A 21,569-nucleotide genomic window follows, 5' to 3' on the forward strand; every position below is an offset into this window, starting at 1 on the left:
AAACTTTGACAAGAAAGACTCTGCAAGGAAAGCTCCATGGACACCTCTAAGGAAGGGTCGGGAAGAGTCCCTGGACTGGCCATGCAGTCAGCTGCTGGGAACGGCTACAGCCCAGCTCCACGGGGACACAGAGACCCTGACACCAGGATCCTTGTAGACCTTGTACTCATCTGGCTGCCCCTCTGTGACCTTGGTGTACACTGCAACAGGAAGTACAATTTCTGCCTGGGGTCTGGGAGTTTTTACAGAACATGATCCAACCTGGGAGGAACACTGTGGAAAACCTCAACGTTGTAGCCACTGCAGTCAGAAGAGCAGGTGACCAAGGTGGGAGTTGAGGGCAGCTGGCCTGGGAGGTGAGGGCAGTGTCAGGGATGGGCCTGGAACCTGCAGGTTGGACACTAACTGCAGGTGTCCCTGCCAGGATTCAGGGCAGGACTGCTAGTTGGTGTCAGAGAAGCAGACACCTCCTCGGAGAGAGGAAAAGCCCCTTCCTCACTGACCCATAGAAAGAAGAATTCTGAGGGAGAGTCAGGAAGTGAACCTTGTCTCCTCTGGAGCAAACAGAAGCATTTCCATCACATCACAGAGCTGCTAAATGCAGGACACCCAGGCTGTCAGCATGGACTGCAATCCTAGTGCAGGCCCAAGGTCAGGGTCAGGGTCATGGGTGTGAGCTGTGCCCTCTGTGCCCAGCAGCAGGGCTGTGGTTCCCAGCTGGGACCAGCCAGGGTGAGGCCATGAATTCTGCTCCTGGCTGTGCAGCCTCAACTGGGTTCTCTGCATTTCCTCTACCTTCATCACAAAGCCAGGTGCAGGGTGAATTTATAACTCCTGGATTTCACTGTGGGCTTCAAGGCGTGAGAATCTGTGTGGGGCACCATGTGACGCAGCAGGATGCCAGGAGGTTCCGTGTGTTCAGCTGTGGCCTCTTCTTGGACCTTCTCCCTGGGATAACCCCTGGCTGAGTGGACACCTTGTGTCTCCAGTGTCCTGTGTCATCAATGACCACCTGTGTCCTTTATTTCCTCCGTGATGGAAAACCATGGATGTAGGCATGGGCACTGTGTACAGGAGTGGAAATGCAGCTTGGGACACCTGATCCCATCTCAGTGTTCTGGTTCCACTTCTGGCCCAGCGTCTGCCCAGTGCATGCCTTTTGAGGTAGTAGATTATGCACCTGGACTCAGTTCTGGGCTCTAGGCTTTGACTTGTCCTGTCCCCAGCTGTGTGTGCCTTTGGGGAGTGAGCCAGGGGATGGGGGAGCACCCTCCTTTTCACAAATATTAAAACATTTTCGAATAAATAAATATAATTGTCTGATCCCTCCCCCATCTCGAAGTGTTTTCAGTTCACAGGTCCAAGGGTTCCAGTGTGAGTTACAGTGTGGTTGAACGTGGGCGCTCTTAAGAAAGCAGGTGCCTTGATTGATGTTCACTGTAGCTGTGTCCGGATGTGAACACTGGAAACTGAAACACCACAAGCTGAGACTGCAGTGACTGCCCCTCCCCCCTGACATCCCAGCTAAACAGGAAGGTGTCCAGTGAGGGTAGGGTCTCCCTGGAGATCATACAGCTGAACTGGACTTGGGATTCCTTACCCACCCAGCACCTTGATAGAGTCCTGCCCAGCACAGCAGCCCCAACACAGTCAGAGGTGTGGCTCAGAACTGGGTGCCTCTGGTTCCCACATTCTGTGCCTGGGAGATCCTAAGTGAAACCACTCCAAGCTGGGCCCCCTGCACCCAAGTCTCTGCCAGAGTGGCAACTTACTGTGTGGCCCAGGGCCCAGGTGTGTTCAAATGACCATTTGCAGGGGAGGCTGAGGCCCACATGGGAGTCCTGTATTCCCTTTGGCTGCCATAGTGTGCTGGGGGGGAGGGACGGGCAGTGCCGTCATCACCCACCAGAGCCACATGTAGATGCCCTGCCCACTCCAGACTGTCCAGCTTCCTAGTGCCCACGTAATCCCCTCAGCACGTCTCAGGTCCCTGGTTCTTTCTGCAGCTGCTTGCGCTTTAGCCTTGGTTTCCCTCACACACTTAGCCTTGCAGGTCAAAGACTCAGTCTTGTGTCCTTTTTCATCACAGTCACTCAGTCCATGGGTATCCCATCTCTACTCTTGACTGCAAATGTGACACAAGTGGAGTCACCTCCCCAGTGTGTCTACTGCACAGACATTTCCCCTCATCACCTGACTCATGGTCACCGCCAGCCCTGCAGGTCACGTCTCACCAACATCCTGGCTCCCACTGCTCCTGCACTGAATGCCTGGTGGTCCCTCCTGGGATCCACCCTCCCAGGTTGCCCTTCTCCTACGGTGATGCCATCCCCCCATGGCCTGAAGCTCTGGGTGTCCTCCTAGCCTCCTCCTCTTTCCCTGGATGCAGTCCACAGGAAATGCTGTGCATCCATCTGCAGAAGGATCCAGAACCTCATTTCTTCCACCCTGCCCAGGCCCACACCCACCATAGTGACTGGCATCCCTGCCTGGACACTGCAGGAGCCCCTAGAGCTTTGTATCCAGCCTCTCAGCCCTGTCATGATGCCGCAGCCAGAGTGGACCCTGGACAGGAGAAGGTGCACACGTTCTTCTGCTCAGAGCTGTCTTGTGGCTCCCACCTCACTCAGCGCCAGGGCTGAGCCTTCCAGTGTGTGTGAGGTCTGCTGGACGGTGGTGCCCGACCCAGCCTTTCTGACGGCTCCCTGCTCTGTATGCAGACTTGCTCCTACCTGGGGAATTTGTACTGGCCGTCCCCTGCCTGCACAGCACCTGCCCAGACACCTTTGACGGTGACTCACTGTGTCCTCCCAACTTTCCTCAGGGTCATCTCCCTTAGTGCAGTGCACGCTGAACATGGTGGCAAGAGAGCCAGCTGCCCCAGCCCTCACACCCACTCTGGACCAACTTGCCCTGCACTGGGTCTAGCCCACAGCAAGGTGGGGGTGAGTGATGAGCATGTTGCACCTGCCCTTCTAGACCCTGTGGTTCATTAGTGAAGCCTGAGACAGAGGTTGCCTGTGGCCGCTGCAGAGTGGGATCCCCTTCCTCTGGTGTCCAAGAGATCTGTGCTTTCTCACACGTATCATCTGCCCTCCTGCTTCCCTCCCACACTGCCTCCTGCACACACAGGCCTGAAGGCCACCAGAGCTCACACACAGGACGAGCAGGTGCAGTCAACAACACTAAGGAACAAAATGGACATAGGAAGATGGGAGCCCTGGGCTGATCCAAGTGTGTTTTGACTGTTCTGGCCTCCTGCAGCCTCCACTATTTGGGTCCATGAGGCAGGGCAGCCTGGCCACAGCTGAGTCCTGTATTGGCAGGTGTTGATGGGCACGACCTACCAGACAGCCCAGGACACTAAGGCACTGAGCCAAGTTGGCAGTGACCACGACAAAACCTGGTGGGCTGAGCAGTGCATGGACACAACCCTGTTCTCACCCAGGGCATCCCAGTCTCTCTTGTCCTACCTGCAGCTGACTCAACATAGCAACCACATGGCTTCTGGAAGGTTCTTGGCGCTTCAGTTTATTTGCTCTGCAAAATTTTTGGAATTTTTCTGATTTAATTTTCTTAACCCCTTGTGATTGGAATTGGAAAAAGTGAATTGCTGTTCAGATCTGCACAGGAGAGGACAAAACTGTAGCAGGTGCACCTGACTTGAGACAGGGACAGAGGCTCCCACACTGGGCTGGGAGAGCCAGGCTTCCACCTCACACTGTGCCCACAGAAACACAAGGAATCCCAGCTCCTTTGTTTCTCCTCAGACCCACCATCTCTCTGGCTCCATCCCATCCAAGGCTCACCCTTCAAACTGTCAGAGAGCAGTCAGAACCCTGGGCTCTGTTCCCACCTGGGAGAACCAATCAGGACTTGGTGAGAGTCCTTGGGGTATGGCTGAGGGAGGAGCTACTGGGTGGGCAGGGCAGCTTCTCCATGGGCATCTAAGGGTCTTGGGGACGCCCTCACCCTCAAATATACCCCAGTGCTTACCTGCAGCCCTAGTGTAGCTTGCTGCTTCCCCACCTGTGAGAGAAAACATCTAGTGAGAGGCAGGGAGAAGGCAGGGCCTGAGGACTGGCTCATCTCAGAGAAGATTCCAGAACTGTGGCTACAGACCTAGGAAAGGGTCAGGAGGTGCCTCTCCTGGAGGTGTGTCCTCAGCTGGGATCTTCCCCTGACCTGGGGCTGCTGGAACTCAGGTTCCTGTGAGCAGAGTCATCCCTGTGGAGTGTTTGTTCTCCACCTTCACTTGTGCTTCACACCAGAACCAATGTGAGCACCAGGGGCCCAGCTGGGAGTGCAGGTGTGTGTGCATGGTGCTTCCCAGGAATGGGGTGGCAGACCTTCTCTTTTGGAGACAGCAAACTCAGACACAGATACAGCCCTCACCCTGCCCTACCTGAGCACTTCCTCCTAATCATCTTCATCACAGCAGTGACCACAGCTCCAATTAGCACAGCTGCCACGAGGACCAAGCCAGTGATGACTCCCCACATGGGCACAGTGGGCCGAGGAGGCTCTGAGAGGGGAAGGGAAAATAAGGGGCTTTGACACCAGGTCTCAGCCCTGCCCCTGCTGAAGGCTCTGCCCCTCACTTCCCTCCTTACCCCATCTCAGGCTGAGGGGCTCAGGCAGCCCCTCATGCTCCACGTGGCATGTGTATCTCTGCTCCTCTCCAGAAGGCACCAGCACAGCTGCCCACTTCTGGAAGGTTCCATCTCCTGCAGGTCTGGTCTCCACCAACTCCATGTCCTGGGTCAGGTCCTCCCCATCTCGCTGCCAGGTGAGTGTGATGTCCTTGGGGTAGAAGCCCAGGGCCCAGCACCTCAGGGTGGCCTTCTGGTCAGAGACTGGGTGGTGGGTCACATGTGCTGTGGGTGGGTCTGGGGGGAGATTTGGACAATTCATGCCTTTCATGTTTTTCATGTGACACTAAATTTACACTCAGTGACCATCCTGAGAATGGACAGGAGGACAGGGATGTGGGAGAGCATTGCAAGCCCAGACCTGGCCTGGATAAAGACAATGGGATCATCTGTTGTCTGCAAAGATGTAGACAAAGAATCAGGTATGGTTCAGGCTGGGAGAACCCGGGTCTCTTATTGGGTGAAAGGGATTTGGTCTTGTCCTGAGTGGAGGCTGAGAGACTGAGAAACCCTGGGGTGAATCCTCCCAGTGCATTGGCTTGAGGTTGGGGACAGGCCTGGGAGGGGTCACAGCTCACAGGACCCAGCAGGAGTCCAGGCCACCAAGAGGATTCTTTTCAGATTTTTCTATGCCTGCACAATCCAGGTCCTTCTTCCACACTGAGGAACGTGTGGGTATCTGGCTCTGGACCCAAAGTCCAGGAGGACATCCCTGCTGTGGTCATGAGGAGAGGTGGACACAGACCTGGCTCCTTCTTTCCTCCCATCCTGCACAGCCCCAGCCCCAACCCTAGGGGATGTGGGCAAGGGCAGCCCCTACAAGCCTTGCACACCTGAACGCTGTAGTGTCTCCTGCCCCAACTCCAGGAATCTGGTTAGCAACTCTAAGCACTCCCCCTCCAAGTAGGCCCTGAAGTCTTCAGCATCACCATCAGCCTCCCACTTGTGCTTGCTGATCTGAGCCGCCATGTCGGCTGCAGTCCAGGTTTGCAAGTCCTCATTCAGGACAATGTAGTCCTTGTTGTCGTAGGCCCACTGCCAGTACCCGCGGAGGAGGCGTCCATCTGCCCCGACTTCGCAGCCATACACTTTCTGGAGTGTGTGAGAACCTGTCACCAGTCCAAGGTTAGCCTTGGCCACGCAGCTCCGCCCCCGCCCTCACCGACCCGCTGGGATTTCAGCTGAAACCGAAAATGAAACCCGGTTGATCCCCGTCCCCGCGGGCTCCTCCCTCCGAGGGTCTCCGAGGCGCCTGTGGGAGGGGTCGGGTCACTCACCGTCCTCACTTTGGTTGTAGTAGCTGCGCAGGTTGTTCAGGTCCACGCGATTAATCTGTGTCTGCTGTTTACCCCGCTGTGTGTGCCTGTGCAAGTACACCTGCTCCACCTGCTGCATCCACGGCGCCCGTGGTTCTGCCCTCGGGTTCTTGGCGTCGCTGTCGAAGCGCACGAGCTGCGTGTCGTCCACGTAGCCCACAGCCATGAAATGGGGCTCCCCGAGGCCGGGCCGGGACACTCCGGTGATGAAATACATCAGTGAGTGGGAGCCTGGAGGAGAGAGGGGCTGGAGTGGTACCCTGGGGTCCAAGTCCGCTGGGGCAGCAGAGAAGGCAGGGTCCTTGGGGTTGCTAAACAGTAAAGGGTCAGTGAAGAAGGGACTGGGTGAGGCGATGGGGGATAAGTAGAAGTGGGGACGTCTACAGGGGCTGCGGAGAGGCGGCTCCCGGGGTCCTGTGTTCCCTCCGCGCGCTCCCCTCGCTCCTGCCCCGCAGAGCCCGTCTCCCTCCCGACCCGCACTCACGCTCCAGGGTCTCTGTCAGGGACAGGCCCACCGCGAGCAGCAGGAGGGTTCGGGGCAAGGTGGACCCCATCATGGAGAACTAAAGAGACTTTTCCGGGAACTTCCACGCCCACTTTATATCCGGGTGGCGCTGATTGGTTCGATCCGACTTTTGCAGCCTACCTGCCCTGCCCACCGTGTGTGACATCAGGAACCCGGGAGGTGGACTGAGGTTTCTGTTCAGACTGTCCCAGTGGAGCTGAGAGCCAGGGCTGCCCCATCTGAGGCTGGGCTGGGCAGGCAGGGCTGCCCTGTGGCGTCCTCTGGTGGTTGGTGGGTGGAAGAGGCCTCGGGTCCTTTCTTCAGGATTGTGTGTGCCAAGGCAGATGGCTTTTCCAGAGCTGGGGGGGGGTGGGGGGGGGGAGAGAGAAAGCTGCACAGGCTGACACTGAGCCTTCATCCAGCTCTCCCCCGTGGGTGACAGGGATCCAAGCACTTGGGCATCTTCCATTACTTTCTGTGATACAGCAGCAAGCTAGACAAGAAATGGAGCAGTTTGGACTCAAAGCTGTGCCCATAATAGATGGGTGTTGTCAGCTCAGCCTGCTACCCTACAGTGTTGGCCCTGTTTGCTTCTTTAGCGGCCACATAAAAGGGTGAACAGGAGACATCTGTGTTCCTGTCTGACTTCATTTAACATAAATGTCTTTCAGCTCTATCCATTATGTCGCAAATGATATTATTCATTTTGACTAAGACTTCTTTGTTTGAAAGACAGAGTTAGAGAGAGAGAGAGAGAGAGAAGAGGAAGAGAGGAGAAGAGGGAGAGAGGAGAGGAGGGTAAGAGAGACACATTGTTTCATCTTTTGCTCATTTCCCAAATAGCTGCATGGCAGGAGCAGGGCGGGTCTGACGCTAGGGTCTCCCATATGGGTGCAGCAGCCCAAGCACCTGGGTCATCTCCCACTGCCTTCCCAGGTGCATTAGCAGGGAGCTGGATCAAAAGCAGAGGATCCAGGACACGAAGTAGCACCTGAATAGGATACCAGCATCACAGGCAGAGGCTTTACCCACTGCACAAACTGGGCCCTTATCACTCATCTTTTGATAATCATCCATCAAGCTGCATGAATTGATACCTTATTGCTATTCTCCTCTTCCTCAGATTAGTAGGTTATTTTGTCATTTGAATATTAGAAATAAATCTTATAATGTGGATTCTGGATCTGTCACTGGGCATCTCTGAGGTCTGATTTTTTATCTGGGGAACTGTTGCTTTCTTCCACACATCAACTGCATCGAATTAGTGCTGACATCCTTGTTTCTTTTTTTACAACAACGGGAAGAAAAGAAAGAAATTAATACCATGAAGTTAAATAACATGCTACTGAATAACTACTGTGTCGCTGAATAAGCGAATATCAAGAACTTTCTTGAAGAAAATGATTCTACCATGTGATCTATGAAGAGATGCAACTAACCAAAAAAAAAGTCAAAATCCATGAGATGTGATTTCCGCCGATCTCTGTTGGTGGAATGTGTCTCCCTTAGGCAACACGTAGATGGGTTTTGTTTTTTAACCCAGTCTACTAATGTGACATTTGATTGATGAGTTTAATCCATTCACATTCAGGGTTAATACAAATAGGTGGTAATTTGGTTTTATCATATTAGCAATGGGTTGTTCGTTGATTTAGTCTTCTGTTATTTTACTGAGATTTTCTTCGCATTTGCCTTTGGATTTGGTGAGTGCTATTCTTTTTCTCTGTCAAGAGAACATCTTTGAGTATGAGCTGTAGGGCAGGTTTGGAAGAGGCAGATTCTTTAACTTTTTTTTTTTTTGACTGTGGAAGAACTTTATTTCATTTTCAAAGAGAAAGAAAAGTTTTGCTGGGTAAATTATCCTGGGCTGACAATTTCTTGCTTGTAGAATCTAAAATATGTTGCTCCATTCTCTTCTGGCCTGCAGTTTCCTGTGAGAGGTCTCCTGTGAGTTTAATTGGCAATTAGTTGATTTTTTTCACGTGCACATTTAAGGATCTTTTCCTTATGTTCGATTGAAGAGAGCTTGATTATCATGTGTCATGGTAAAGATCACTTTTGGTCAACCCTGTTGGGAGTTCTGTGCCCCTCCTGAATGTTGTTTCCCAATTCTTTCTCTAGATTAGGGAAATTTTCCCTTATTATTTCATTGAATACATCTTTAAACCCAGCTTTTCTTTTTGCACCTTCTGGGACTCCCATAACTTATATATTTGGCTTTTTCATAATGTGTTTCAATTCTTGAATACTTTTTTTAGCCTGACCCAGCTCTGTCTCCAGCTTTTGGTTTGTTTGTTTCCCCCTGATGACAGGAAATACATTCTAATTTTGAGATTCTTTCTTCTGCCTCCTTCATTCTATTTTGGAGACTCTCCACTGTACTTTAAATTTGCTCCACTGTATTCTCCAATTTTGGTATATCAGCTTTCATTTGATTCATTTCCTTTGTGACATATTTCTTAAATTCCTTGAATGCTTGCTTTATGTTTTTGATAAGAAGTTTTATAACAAGTACTTTGAATTCTGTATCCCCCATTTTCTCGATGTCTTCCTCAGTGAACTCTGAGATTGGCAAAGGATTTTGCTCCTTTGCAGGGAAGTCTTCAGTAATATTCATTGTGCCTTTGTCTCTTCTTTTGCTCTTGGTCATTGTACTTCTAGTTAGCAGATTTTTCTCCTTGTGTTGGGTTTCTAAGCTGTGTCACCCACAGGTCTACAGTTCAATTTTACTTATTGCAGTTGGTACACAGCTCTTTGCTTGTAGTCACTTGTGCCACTCCTTCCAGTGAATTCCAGGTCTGGGTTCTTATGTTAGATTTCCACCATGGTCTCCATAGCCCCAGCTCTTGGCTCACCACTCTCTACCTCCTGTGATACCGTGCTGAGGCTGCACCATTGTCTGTGCGGCCTTTCTCCAGCTTCCCATGAGTAGGTCACAGGATTAGGGAGACACCAGGAGTCCTATATAGCTAAGTTGCTGGTGGTGATAATCTTCCTGGAATCTATTGGCCATTAGGTTTGAGGGCTACATGGACCTATTTTGACCTATATGATGCCAAAGTCAGAATTAGTTTGCACGTGGGACTAGAGCAATGCACTGAACTCAGTGAGTTCTCACTGAGCTCAGTGTACCCGCAGCTCACTGTTGTCCCTGCATTCTTTCCCACACCATACAAAATGGTGCTTGATGTGCCACTACTAGAGGTGTTGGTCTGTTGGCCATTAGGTCTGAAGGCTACCCGCACGTATCTTGGGTGGAACCTGTAGGATGTCATGTTGTTGCAGTTCACAGAGCTAGAAATGAGTTCACTCTAAGCTCAGTGTACATTCAGTCCTTTCTCTAGCCTTTGCCTCCTTAAACAGAATGGTGACATATTTGGCTCTAGGGGGTGGACTAGGCTGTGAAATTCACCCTGTTCCCGCACTGCCTGTCTGGAACCTGCCATTCCGTGTCTGTTCCTGCTCAAATCAAACAGACCAGCAGGATGAGCAGTTCTTTGTCTGGGTTCACCTCCTGAGTTCCTGGTGAATGTCCCTTCCCACTTCACTGCTGGCGGAGTTCTGACTGTTGCTGCAATTCAGATCGCCGCTCACTGGATATTGCTGGGGTACTGGTCACTGCAACCCCACACCATTGTGTCTGCTGCTTTCCTTTGTCTGTCAGTCTCCAGGTATCCCTCTGCTGTTGTTCTGTCTTCTCCTATTTCCTGGAATGTGCCCTCTCTGCTTCACACTGGGTAATACTTCTCCATCCATTTAAATGTGTCCTTACTCTATTCCTGTGTGTTGATTCTCACAGACGTTGTTATTTCTAAAAGTAGTGGTCTGTGTAGCTAAAGCAGTGGTTTTAACAAGTTCAATGTTGTGATTTTTCTCCCATGATCTTTTATTGGGTGTTAGATCTGTTATAGTATGAAAGGATTCAGTGATGATGGAATTCCTCACAGAGGGTTGGTGGGCCTGGAAGGCCTGGGTCAGGAATACGGGGTGTGCCATCCACATTGGCCTCTCCAGTGGTACTCGTGTTGCCATTCATGTATGGGTTCCTTGTATGAAAGGCACTGGCTGAAAAGCATGTAGTCTTCAGCATCATGTTCATGCTGGCGATGTTTGTCCTCTTTACGTTGATGTACTTGGTCACAGCCTTTTATGAAATGCTCCACTGATGCCTCAGTGTCCAGCTCGGCAGCTCTGTGAGTTTGACATCCATAAGTTTCTTCTCCTTCAGTGGCATGACTGATGCCATCTTGGAGTCCTGGTGTTCCCTCAGTGTCATTTCTTTGAAGTATTGTATGTTAAAATTTTATTATGAAAACCAGGGATACATATTATATACATATACATACAAATATATTACACACACGTGCGTGCGCGCGCACACACACACACACACACACACACACACACACGGAGAGAAGAAAGAGACCTTCTATCTCCTGGTTACTGCTCCTCATGCCTTCAGCAGCTGGACCATGGCTAGGCCAAAGTCAGGAGCCATGAACTTGATTCAGGTCTTCCTGTGGGAGACACAGACACCAGGCTTGAGTCATCACCTGCCACCCCCAGGGTATTGTGGGCTAAGGAGCGAATTAGCGCTCATTAAGCTGAGCAGTAACAGGAACTGGGCTTGTGGTTACAGCAGAAGCACAGGCTGAAAACACTTAGATTAATTGGACTCAGCTGTATCCAATTGCTTGGCTAAAGGACTTGGAGAGGGTGGTGAAGCGTATATAAGTAGAGGTGAAAGTAATAAAGGAGATCCTGGTGATTGCAAGGCAAGGATTTAGTCACTAGGCTATCATACCATGCCCTTATTTTTTTTTCTCTTTCTTATCCTAAACTAATTTAGTTTGTTTTATTATTGCAAAGTGAAATGGAAGGAGAGATAGGAAAAAAAGGAGAGACAGAGACAGACAAAAGTAGACAAATAAAGACACATCTTCCATCTGCTGGTTTATTCCCCAAATGCAGTGTCCACAGCCAGACCAGATAAAGCCAGGAGCCCAAATTTCAATTTTGTTCTCACCTGTGGGTGGCCCAGTGATTGAACCCAGTGCTGCTTCTAGCGGTGTGCACCTGCAGGAAGTTGGGCTGAGTGCTGAGTACTGCAACGTGGGATGCAGCTTTAGCCAGTTTCTTTCTAACTGTTGGTGCCAAACAGCTGCTCTAATTTTATTTTTGATTGACACTTAGTGGATTTCTAATTTGTTAGTACATAATTCCTTTCATGGTAGTTTCTTTCTTAAGATTTATTATATTTATTTATTTGAAAGGCAGAATTAGAGAGAGAGAGAGAGAGAGAGAGGGAGGGAGAGAGAGAGAGAACGAGAAGGAGAGACAGGACACAGAGACCTTCCAACCATTGGTTCACTCCACAAATGGCTACAACATGAGGGCTGGGCCGGGCTAAAGCTGGAATCCCAGAATACATTCTGCGTCTCTCATGCGGGCAAAGCACACAGTACTTGTGCCATCTTCTGCTACTTTCTCAGGCCACTAGCAGGGAGCTGGATTAGAAGTAGAGTAGTAGAGTAGTCAGTTTCTTATGACCCTTTGTGCTTCTCCGGAATTAGCAGTGAAGTCTCCTTTTATCATTTTTTTTAAGATTTATTTTTATTATTTTTTCATTGGAAAGGCGGATATACAGAGAGGAGAGACAGAGAGGAAGATCTTCCGTCCGATGATTCACTCCCCAAGTGAGCGCAACGGTCGATACTATGCCGATCTGAAGCCAGGAGCCTCTTCCGGGTCTCCCACGCGGGTGCAGGGTCCCAAAGCCTTGGGCCATCCTTGACTGCTTTCCCGGGCCACAAGCAGGGAGCTGGATGGGAAGCGGGGCTGCCGGGATTAGAACCGGCGCCCATATGGAATCCCATATGGTTAAGGTGAGGACCTTAACCACTTGCGCCACCGCACTGGGCCCCCTTTTATCATTTTTTAAAATTGATTGCATTTCGTTTTGTTACACAGTTTTATAGGCTCTGGGATTCCCCTAACCCCTCCCCGTGCCCTCCCCCCATGGTGGATTCCTCCACCTTGTTGCAATATTACAGCTCAAATCCAGTCAAGATTCTTTCATTGCAGGCATATACCAAGCATAGAGTCCAGCATCTTATTGTCCAGATACATTCAACGGTTTCTTGGGGAGACCATCTCTGGTCTGAAGGCTGAGCTGGCAGAATATCATCCCGACCACTTAAAAGCCCCAACATAACATCAACAACAATTTACAACATTATGGAATTAATTGACATGGTATTGAGTAACCAATATGTTCAAAAAAATGCAGGTTCTTAACCATATCCTGTGACTACTTCATTGATATTTCAATTTTAATTTGTATACAACTGGCTTCTATACACCTTAAAATGGCTATAGGGTACTATTCAGCTGTCATGTGTCCTTTTATCATTTTTAAAAACAAATTCATTTCTTTTTATTGGAAAATCAAATTGTACAGAAAAAAGGAGAATCAGAGAGAAATATCTTCCACTGGTTGGTTCACTCCCAAAGTGGCCACTTTGGCCATTGCTGAGCTGATGTGGAGCCAGGAGCCAGGAGCTTCCTCTTAGTCTCCTGCAACTGTCCTCCTCTGTTACTGCAGGATGCAATCAGGGAGCTGGATGTGAAGTGGAACAGCTAGAACATGAACCAGATCCCCTGTGGCATCCCTGTGTGTGCAAGGTGAGGATTTAGCCACTGAGACACCATGCTGTGTCCCGACAGACGTGCAAAACCACACCTCAGACCTGCAACAGGCTGTCAGCCCCTCTGCCCCCCAGGCTGTCAGCAACATCTGCCTTCTTTCAGGCCTATGTCACATAGACAGTCACATAGACAGGTGCAGGGTTTATTAGCAACTCCTGGATTTTTCGTGAGCTCCAAGGAGTGAGAATCTGTGTGGGGCACTGTGTGAGGCAGCAGGATCCAGGTAGGTTCCGTGTGCTCAGCTGTGCCCTCTTCCTGAACCTTCCTCCTGGGCTGCCCCACCAGGAGAGAGGACACTGTATGTCTCCAATGTCCTGTGCCATCACTGACCACCTATGCCTTTATTTCTATCCTGATGGAAAACCATGAATGTAGGCTTGGGCACTCAGCACAGGGTAGAGACACAGCTTGGGATGCCCAGTCCCATCTCAGTGCTCTGCTGGAGTCCTGGCTCCACTTCCGGCCCAGCGTCCACCCAGTGCACACCATGGGAGGCAGCAGATGAGGCATGAGGACATCTGCACTGAGTTCTGGGCTCTGGGCTTGTGCTTGCCCCAATCCCAGCTCTGTGGGTGTTTGGGGAGTGAGCCAGGAGATGGGGGAGCACTTTTCTTTCACAAAGATGAAAGAAATCTTCAAATAAATAAACATAAATTTCTGACCCCTCCCCCTATCTTGTAGTGCTCTTTGTCCACAGGCCCAGGGGTTCCCAGTGTGGGTGACAGCAGTGTTGATCTTGGGGCTCTCAGAGATCACAGGCGCCTTTGACCTTGGCTGTGCCCTGTCTGCATGTGAACACTGGGAGCTGAAACATCACAAGCTGAGACTGAAGTGATTGCCCCTCCCCGCTGACATCCCAGCTAAATAGGAAGGTGTCCAGTGAGGGTGGGGCCTCCCTGGGAAACATAAAGCTGACTTTGATTTGGAACTCCCTGCCCCACTGAGCACCTTGCTAGTCCTGCCCAGCACAGCAGCCTGGGGACAGTCAGAGTTCAGGAGAAAGTTGTGGCTCAGAACTGGGTGCATGTGTTTCCCACCTTGTGAGCCTGGAAGATCCTAAGTGAAACTGGGTTGTCTGCACCCAGATCTCTGCCAGAGTGTCCCCTTACCATGTGGGGCCCAGAGCCCAGGTATGCTCAAGGGACCATCCTTCAGGGGATGCTGAGGTCCAGGTGGGAGTCCTCTCTCACTGTCTGTTGCCAGAGTGTGCCCTGTGGGTGGTGCTTCAGCACCAACCTGAGCCACACGCAGATCTCCTGGCCACTTCAGGCTATCCAGCCTTCTAGTGATCATGGAATCCCCTCTGCACATCTGAGGTCCCAGATTCTCATAGTGAACTCAGCCCTACAGCTGGCTGGGCTGTGGCTTTGGTTCCAAACTTAGTACTGCAGGTCAATGTCTTGGTCCTGTGCATACTCTCAGCATAGCTACTTACTTCCTGGGTGCCCCATCTCTGCTCCTGACTGCAATTTTAGTCCATGTGGAGCCACCTCCCCAGTGTGTCTCCCACACAGACATTTCCCTTTAGTCCCTGTCATGGTCACTACTAGCCCTGCAGTGTCACTCAATTCTCAGCAACACCATGGCTACCGTTGCTAGTGCACTGAATGCTTGGGTGGCCCCTCCTGGGATCCACCCTCGCTGGTCACACTCTCTCACAGTAATGCCATCCCTGCAACTGGCACAGCCTGAAGCCCTGGCTGTCCTCCTTGCCTCCTCCTTCTCTTTCCCTGGATGCAGTCCACAGGAAGTGCTGTGCATCCATCTGCAGAAGGATCTAGGACCTCTTCTCTCCCACTCTGCCCATGCCCACACCCACACAGTGACTGGCATCCCTGCCTGGACACAGCAGGAGCCCCGAGAGCTTTTTCTCCAGCCTCACAGTCTCTCAACCCCATCCTCACGCAGCAGCCAGGGTGGTCCCTGGATAGGAGAAGGTGCACACATGTCCCTCCTCATTCCGAGCTGTCTCGTGGCTCCCACCTCACTCAGCGCCAGGGCTGAGCCTTCCAGGGTGTTGTCTCCTGCTGGATGGTGGTGCCCGACCCAGCATTCCTGATGGCTCCCTGCTCTGTGTGCAGACTCACTCCTGCCCAGGGCATTTGCACTGGCCGTCCCCTGCCTGCGCAGCACCTGCCCAGACACTTTTGCTTGTGACTTATTGTGTCCTTCCCACCTTCCTCAGGATCACCTCCTCAGGGCAGTGCATGCTGACCGTGGTGGTGAGATAGTCAGCTGCCCCAGCTCTCACACCCACTCTGGACCAACTTGCCCGGTACTGAGTCTGGCCCATGGCCATTAGTGAGCTTGTTGCACCTGCCCTTCCAGACCCTGTGGTTCATTAGTGGAGTTGAGACAGAGGCCGCCTGTGGCTGCTGCAGAACGGCATCCTATCCTCTGGTGTCCAGGTGGCCTGTGCTCTCTCACAAGTGTCCTCTGCCCTCCTGTTTCCCTCCCTGCCACATTGCCTCCTGCACACACAGAGCTGAAGGCCACCAGAGCTCACACACAGGAAAAGCAGATGCAAGCAGCCAACGACACTAAGGAACAGAATAGACACAGGAAGATGGGAGCCCAGAGCTGAACCCATGTGTGAATTTTGACTATCTTGGCCCCATGCAGCCTCCACTTCCTCAGGTCTGTGAGACAAGGCAAGGCTAACTATGGCTGAGTCCTGTGATGACAGGTGTTGGTGGGTACGTCCTACTAGAGAGACCAGGATATTGTGGCAGCTGAGCTGGGTCAGCAGTGACCACGACAAGGACTGTTGGTCTTGGGACCAACTGGGCACAACCCTGTTCTCACCCAGGGCCTCCCAGCCTTTCCTGTCCCACCTGCAGTGGACTCAAAAAGGAAACACATGGATTCTGGAAGGTTCTTGGTGCTTCTGGTTTTTTTCTTGCCCAATTTTTGGAATTTCCTTTTAATTTTCTCATGAAACACTCATTATTGGAATTGGAAACAAAAAGTGATTTTCTGTTCAGATCTGCACAGGAAAGATGAAGCTCCAGCAGGTGCACCTGACTTGAGAGAGAGATGGAGATGCCCACACTAGGCTGGGAGGGCCAGGCTCCCACCTCACACTGTGCCCACAGGAACACACTCAGCTGCCTGTGCAGGAAGGGAGGGCGGGGCTTTCTTCTTGTTCTTTTTTTTAAAAATATTTATTTATTTTTATTGGAAAGGTGGATATACAGAGAGGAGGAGAGACAGAGAGGAAGATCTGTCTGATGATTCACTCCCCAAGTGATCGCAACGGCAGGTGCTGTGCCAATCAGAAGCCAGGAGCAAGGTGCTCTTCTGGGTCTCCCACGCGGGTGCAAGGTCCCAAGGTTTTGGGCTGTGCTCAACTGCTTTCCCATACTACAAACAGGGAGTTGGATGGGAAGCGGGGCTGCTGGGACTAGAAATGGCGCCCATATAGAATCCCGGTGCATGCAAGGCGAGGGCTTTAGCCACTACATTATAGTGCTGGACCCGAGGGCAGGGCTTTTAAAGGATACCAAGATGGGGACTTAAGCAAGGTTCTATCTCTCAGTTCCAAACAAGGCAATTGTCTCACTCTACAGAAACAAGGTGAGAAATTGCACTACACATGGGGACAGGAACAGCTCTGCACACATGAAAATGTGCAAATACGGGCCCAGCACAGTGGCTTAGCAGCTAAAGTTCTTGTCTTGAAAGCGCCAGAATCCCATATGGACACCGTTATAATATTGGTGTCCCACTTCCCATCCAGTTCCCTACTTTTCCTGGGAAAGCAGTCGAGGACGGCCCAAAGCCTTGGAACCCTGCACCTAGTAGGAGACCTGGAAGACTCCTGGCTTCATATTGGTACAGCTATGGCCTTTGAGGTCACTTGGAGAGTGAATCATTGGATGGAAGATATTTCTCTCTGTTTCTCCTCCTCTCTATATATGTCTGACTAAGCAATAAAAATAAATAAATAAATCTTTAAAAAAATGTGCAAATGCAAGGAATCCCCCAGCCCCGCTGTATCCCCTCAGACCTGCCCCTCTAACCCTCCAGTTCCTCCAGGTCTCACCTTTAAAGCCCTGGGCACTGTGCCCATCTGGGAGAATCAATCAGGACTTGGTGAGAGCCCTGGAGGTGTGGCTGAGGGAGGAGCTACAGGGTGGGCAGGGCAGCTTCTCCATGGACATCTGACTATGGCAAGTGCTTTGGAGATTCCCCCAACTCCAAACACACCCCATTGCTTACTTGCAGCCTTAGTGTAGCTTCCCCCATTCCCAACTGTGACAGAAAATAGCTGGTGACAGACAGGGAGAAGGCAGGAGCTAAGGACTGCTTCATCTCAGAGATGTTTCTAGAATTGTGGCTACAGACCCAGGAGAGGATCAGATGGTGCTTGAGGAGTTCCTCAGCAGGGACTTTCTCCTGACCCGGTGCTGCTGGAACTCAGGTCCCTGTGATCAGAGTCATCCTCATGGAGTATGCATCCTCACCTTCACTTTTGCATTACACCAGTGTGAGCATTTGGGGCTCAGCTAGGGGAGCTGGTGTGTTCATGGTGCTTCCAGGGTTTAGGGAAGGCAGACCTTCTCCCCAGGGGACAGGAGACTCAGACCCAGCCCTCACCCTGCCCTACCTGAGCTCTTCCTCCTAATCATCATCATCACAGCAGTGACCACAGCTCCAATGAGCACAGCTGCCACGAGGACCAGGCCAGCGATGACTCCCCACATGGGCACAGTGGGCCGAGGAGGTTCTGAGAAGGGAAGGGAGAAGGAGGAGCTCTGACACCTTGGTTTCGGACCTAGCCCTGCTGAAGGCTCTGCCCCTCACTTCCCTCCTTACCCCATCTCACAGTAAGGGGCTCAGGCAGCCCCTCATGCTCCATGTGGCACGTGTATCTCTGCTCCTCTCCAGAAGGCACCAGCACAGTTGCCCACTTCTGAAAGCTTCCATCCCCTGCAGGCCTCGTCTCCACCAGCTCCATGTCCTGGGTCAGGTCCTCCCCATCTCGCTGCCAGGTGAGTGTGATGTCCTTGGGGTAGAAGCCGAGGGCCCAGCACCTCAGGGTGACCTTCTGGTCAGAGACTGGGTGGTGAGTCACATGTGCTGTGGGTGGGTCTGGGGGGAGATTTGGACAATTCATGCCTTTCATGTTTTTCATGTGACACCAAAGCTGCACTCAGTGTCCATCATGAGAATGGACAGGAGGACAGGGATGTGGGAGAGCATTGCAAGCCCAGACCTGGCCTGGATAAAGACAATGGGATCATCTGTTGTCTGCAAAGATGTAGAATCAGGTATGGTTCAGGCTGGGAGGACCCGGGTCTCTGATGGGATGAAAGGGATTTGGTCTTGTCCTGAGTGGAGGCTGAGAGACTGAGAAACCCTGGAGTGAATCCTCCCAGTGCATTGGCTTGAGGCTGAGGACAGGCCTGGGAGGGGTCACAGCTCACAGGACCCAGCAGGAGTCCAGGGCACCAAGAGGATTCTTTTTAGAATTCTATGCCTGCACAGTTCATATCCCTCTTCCACACTGAGGAACGTGTGGGTATCTGGCTCTGGACCCAAAGTCCAGGAGGACATCCCTGCTGTGGTCATGAGGAGAGGTGGACACAGACTTGTGTCCAACTTTCCTCCCATCCTGCGCAGCTTCAGCCCCAGCCCTAGGGGATGTGGGCAAGGGCAGCCCCTACAAGCTTTGCACACCTGAACGCTGAAGGATCTCCTGCCCTAACTCCAGGAATCTGTGCAGCGACTTCATGCACTCCTCCTCCAGATAAGATCTGTATCTTTCAGCTTCACCTGTCACTTCCCACTTGCGCTGGGTAATCTGAGCTGCTGTGTCAGCTGCAGTCCAGGTGCACAGGTCCTCATTCAGGGCGATGTAGTCAGCACCATCATAGGCCCACTGCCAGTACCCGAGGAGAAGGCGCCCATCTGCCCCGACTTCGCAGCCGTACATCTTCTGGAGTGTGTGAGAACCTGTCACCAGTCCAAGGTTAGCCCTGGTCACGCAGCTGCGCCCCCGCCCTCACCGATCCGCGGGGATTTTGCAGAAACTGAAAACAAAACCCGCGTGTCTTGCAGGCTTCTCCCAGCGGAGGATCTCCGCGGGGCGCGCAGATTAGGGGACCTCGGCCCTGGGGACCTGGGACGACCTGGGCGCACGAGGGAAGGGGTCGGGTCACTCACCGTCCTCGCTTTGGTTGTAGTAGCTGCGCAGGTTGTTCAGGTACACATGGTTCAAGTGTGTTTGCTCTTTTCCGTGCCATGTGTGCCTGTCCACGTACTCCTGTTCCACCTTCTGCATCCATGACGCCTGCAGTTCTGCCTTCGGGTTCTCGGCGTCGCTGTCGAAGCGCCCCAACTGCGTGTCGTCCACGTAGCCCACGGCCGTGACATGGGGCTCCCCGAGGCCGGGCCGGGACACTCCGGTGATGAAATATATCAGGGAGTGGGAACCTGGAGGGAGAGAACGGCTTAGACCCGGAGCTAGACCCGGACTGATCCCCGCTTGGAGTCATACCTGGGATTTACGTTTGTGGAGGCTACAGGGAAGGAAGGGTCCTTGGAATTGCTAAGCAGTAAAGGCGCTGAGGGGAAGGTTCTGAGTGAGGGGAGGGCGGGACGGACTGAGGTGGGAGCATCTGCTCCGGGGGTGGCACAAAGGCCTCTCCCCGGGGTCCTGTGTCCCTCCCCGCGCTCCCCTGGCTCCTGCCCCGCACCCCTCCCGACCCGCACTCACGCTGCTCGGTATGGGTCAGGGCCAGGGCCCCCGCAAGCAGCAGGAGGAGGGTTTGGGGCGTCATGGACCCCATCCTGAAGGTCTGGGGAAGACTCTGATCTCCCCACTGAGGGCTCCAACTTTAAAATCGGTATGGGAGTGACTGCGCTGATTGGCTTTTTCGGAAACCGCTTGTCCAATGGGAGTGCTGGCAGTGTTGTGTCCCAAATGTCTTGGCAAAAGGACCTGACTCCCAATCAGGAAACTGGCATTGAACTCCACAAGGCTGAGTTTCCCCAGCCCAGATCTGCCCTGGGACTGCGTCACTGAGAGCCACCCTGGGAATCTGAGCCTTTTATCCCAGGTTTGCACTAGCACCTGGCACAGAGGCTCCTTCTGCACCATCTTCCTGAGACCGACTCAGTGACTAAGTAAGTCAGTGATTCTCAGATGTTTTGGTTTCAGGATGTTTATGCTCTGCAGAATTAGTGATGACCCCAAACAGAAACAGAAGTTGGGTTATATGTACCAATAGTTCAAATTCAGAAGTGGAAACCATTTTAAATATAATTGACTCATTAAAAATATCCCATGGCTTTTAAATGAATACTGTTTTTACAAGAAATAACAATTTTCAAAGTAAACAGGATAGTGAGGAAAATGAGTCTTTACATTTTGACCCTCTGCACCTTTAGTTTAGTTAGAATACTGAATTTTCGCTTGTATTCTACAGTTCGCCTGATTTTTTTTAAATTGTAGTATGTGGAAAAAAAAACCTAGCATGAGCAAATATGTAGGGAGACTATCTTAATAATGTATCCAAACAGTTGTGAATATTCACCCTTGATCATACACTAAAATTACACAAGTGCCAGCTTTTAAAGATTATTTGCAATGTATAAGCTGAAGCTCTATTGTTGTATATTTTGTTTTCTGGTGTGTTAAAACTCATAGGTTCATCCTGCACACTGATTGGATTTTGTGCTAATGCATGATTTTTTTAAAGCATTCTGTAATGCATTGTATGACCACATGTATGTATAATTTGGAAATAATTTTAAATCTCACCTTCAGTAATATCACAGATTCTAAGAGAAAAGATTGTAAGTACTGGGAAGCTGTCTAATTTATGGTGATGGATTCAAGGTTTCACAATTCCTGTTTTCCTTTTTAGAGTTTAGGTGTCATCTAGGGCAATCAAAGAAGCAAACTCTATCTTTAGAGACAGGACTGGGGAGTGGTAGCCAGTAATACTCCATGCCAGGGGTCCAAGGTTACTGCCTTGGCTCTGCTGTATTACTGGATCAGCTGTGAGACATGGGATAGGGTTGAGAGTTGGTGTGTTGCTCCCTGCCTCCTCAATATGTACTGGAATATGTCAACCTGAGCCCTCCATTCCCTTTTGAGCATTGCATTTGATCTGACCAATGGCCTTTGGTGTTGACAAGCAGCCAGTGGTTTCATGTTCTGCAGGCTCTTGAGGCATCAGGATGTCTGCTTTGAGGAACCAGAATCAGTGGATGTATGTCCCAGCCTCTGCCCACAAGTACCATTTTATAACTTTTTTTTTTTAGGGTTAATGGATGGTAATTTTGTCCTGTCATTTTAGCAATGGGTTGTTCATTGATTTAGTCTTCTGTTGTTATTTTACTTGGATGTTCTTCACATTTGCCCTTTTTTGGTGAGTA

The 21,569-nt window shown here is 51.2% G+C and overlaps 2 protein-coding genes and 2 pseudogenes across 4 annotated transcripts in view; all 4 read right to left on the bottom strand.

Annotated features, from left to right (window-relative positions):
- LOC121167194 (patr class I histocompatibility antigen, A-2 alpha chain-like) overlaps positions 1 to 6,601 on the bottom strand; it is a 24,908-nt gene extending 18,307 nt beyond the window's left edge. The window contains exons 1-7 of one of the 2 annotated variants that reach the window (XM_040996588.1): positions 6,453 to 6,540; positions 5,930 to 6,199; positions 5,486 to 5,761; positions 4,614 to 4,889; positions 4,406 to 4,525; positions 3,997 to 4,029; positions 3,798 to 3,856 (exon numbers count right to left, since the gene is read on the bottom strand). In XM_040996588.1, coding sequence (XP_040852522.1) covers positions 3,813 to 3,856; positions 3,997 to 4,029; positions 4,406 to 4,525; positions 4,614 to 4,889; positions 5,486 to 5,761; positions 5,930 to 6,199; positions 6,453 to 6,525 — 1,092 coding nt within the window. In that variant the 5' untranslated portion in view covers positions 6,526 to 6,540 and the 3' untranslated portion in view covers positions 3,798 to 3,812. Of the gene's footprint in view, positions 1 to 3,797; positions 3,857 to 3,996; positions 4,030 to 4,405; positions 4,526 to 4,613; positions 4,890 to 5,485; positions 5,762 to 5,929; positions 6,200 to 6,452 lie in introns of those variants that run through there. The other variant, XM_040996586.1, reaches the window with a different exon arrangement.
- LOC121167200 overlaps positions 1 to 21,569 on the bottom strand; it is a 188,090-nt pseudogene that overhangs the window by 81,591 nt on the left and 84,930 nt on the right.
- LOC121167178 overlaps positions 1 to 21,569 on the bottom strand; it is a 193,429-nt pseudogene that overhangs the window by 60,121 nt on the left and 111,739 nt on the right.
- LOC121167203 (class I histocompatibility antigen, Gogo-C*0203 alpha chain-like) lies at positions 816 to 19,975 on the bottom strand. 2 transcript variants are annotated; one of them, XM_040996599.1, is made up of 7 exons: positions 19,903 to 19,975; positions 19,350 to 19,619; positions 18,864 to 19,139; positions 18,000 to 18,275; positions 17,741 to 17,910; positions 3,997 to 4,349; positions 816 to 1,469 (listed from the first exon to the last, which is right to left on the bottom strand). In XM_040996599.1, exons 1-5 carry the CDS (start codon positions 19,973 to 19,975, stop codon positions 17,777 to 17,779), a joined length of 1,029 nt encoding a protein of 342 aa, XP_040852533.1. In that variant the 3' UTR covers positions 816 to 1,469; positions 3,997 to 4,349; positions 17,741 to 17,776. The 2 variants fall into 2 exon arrangements, with proteins under 2 accessions (XP_040852533.1, XP_040852534.1); XM_040996600.1 differs by lacking the exons at positions 816 to 1,469; positions 3,997 to 4,349 and having other exon boundaries at positions 17,750 to 17,938.

This window comes from Ochotona curzoniae, unplaced genomic scaffold (assembly GCF_017591425.1).
Source record: "Ochotona curzoniae isolate NIBS_2020 unplaced genomic scaffold, NIBS_Ocur_1.0 patch345, whole genome shotgun sequence".
NCBI lineage: Eukaryota > Metazoa > Chordata > Mammalia > Lagomorpha > Ochotonidae > Ochotona > Ochotona curzoniae.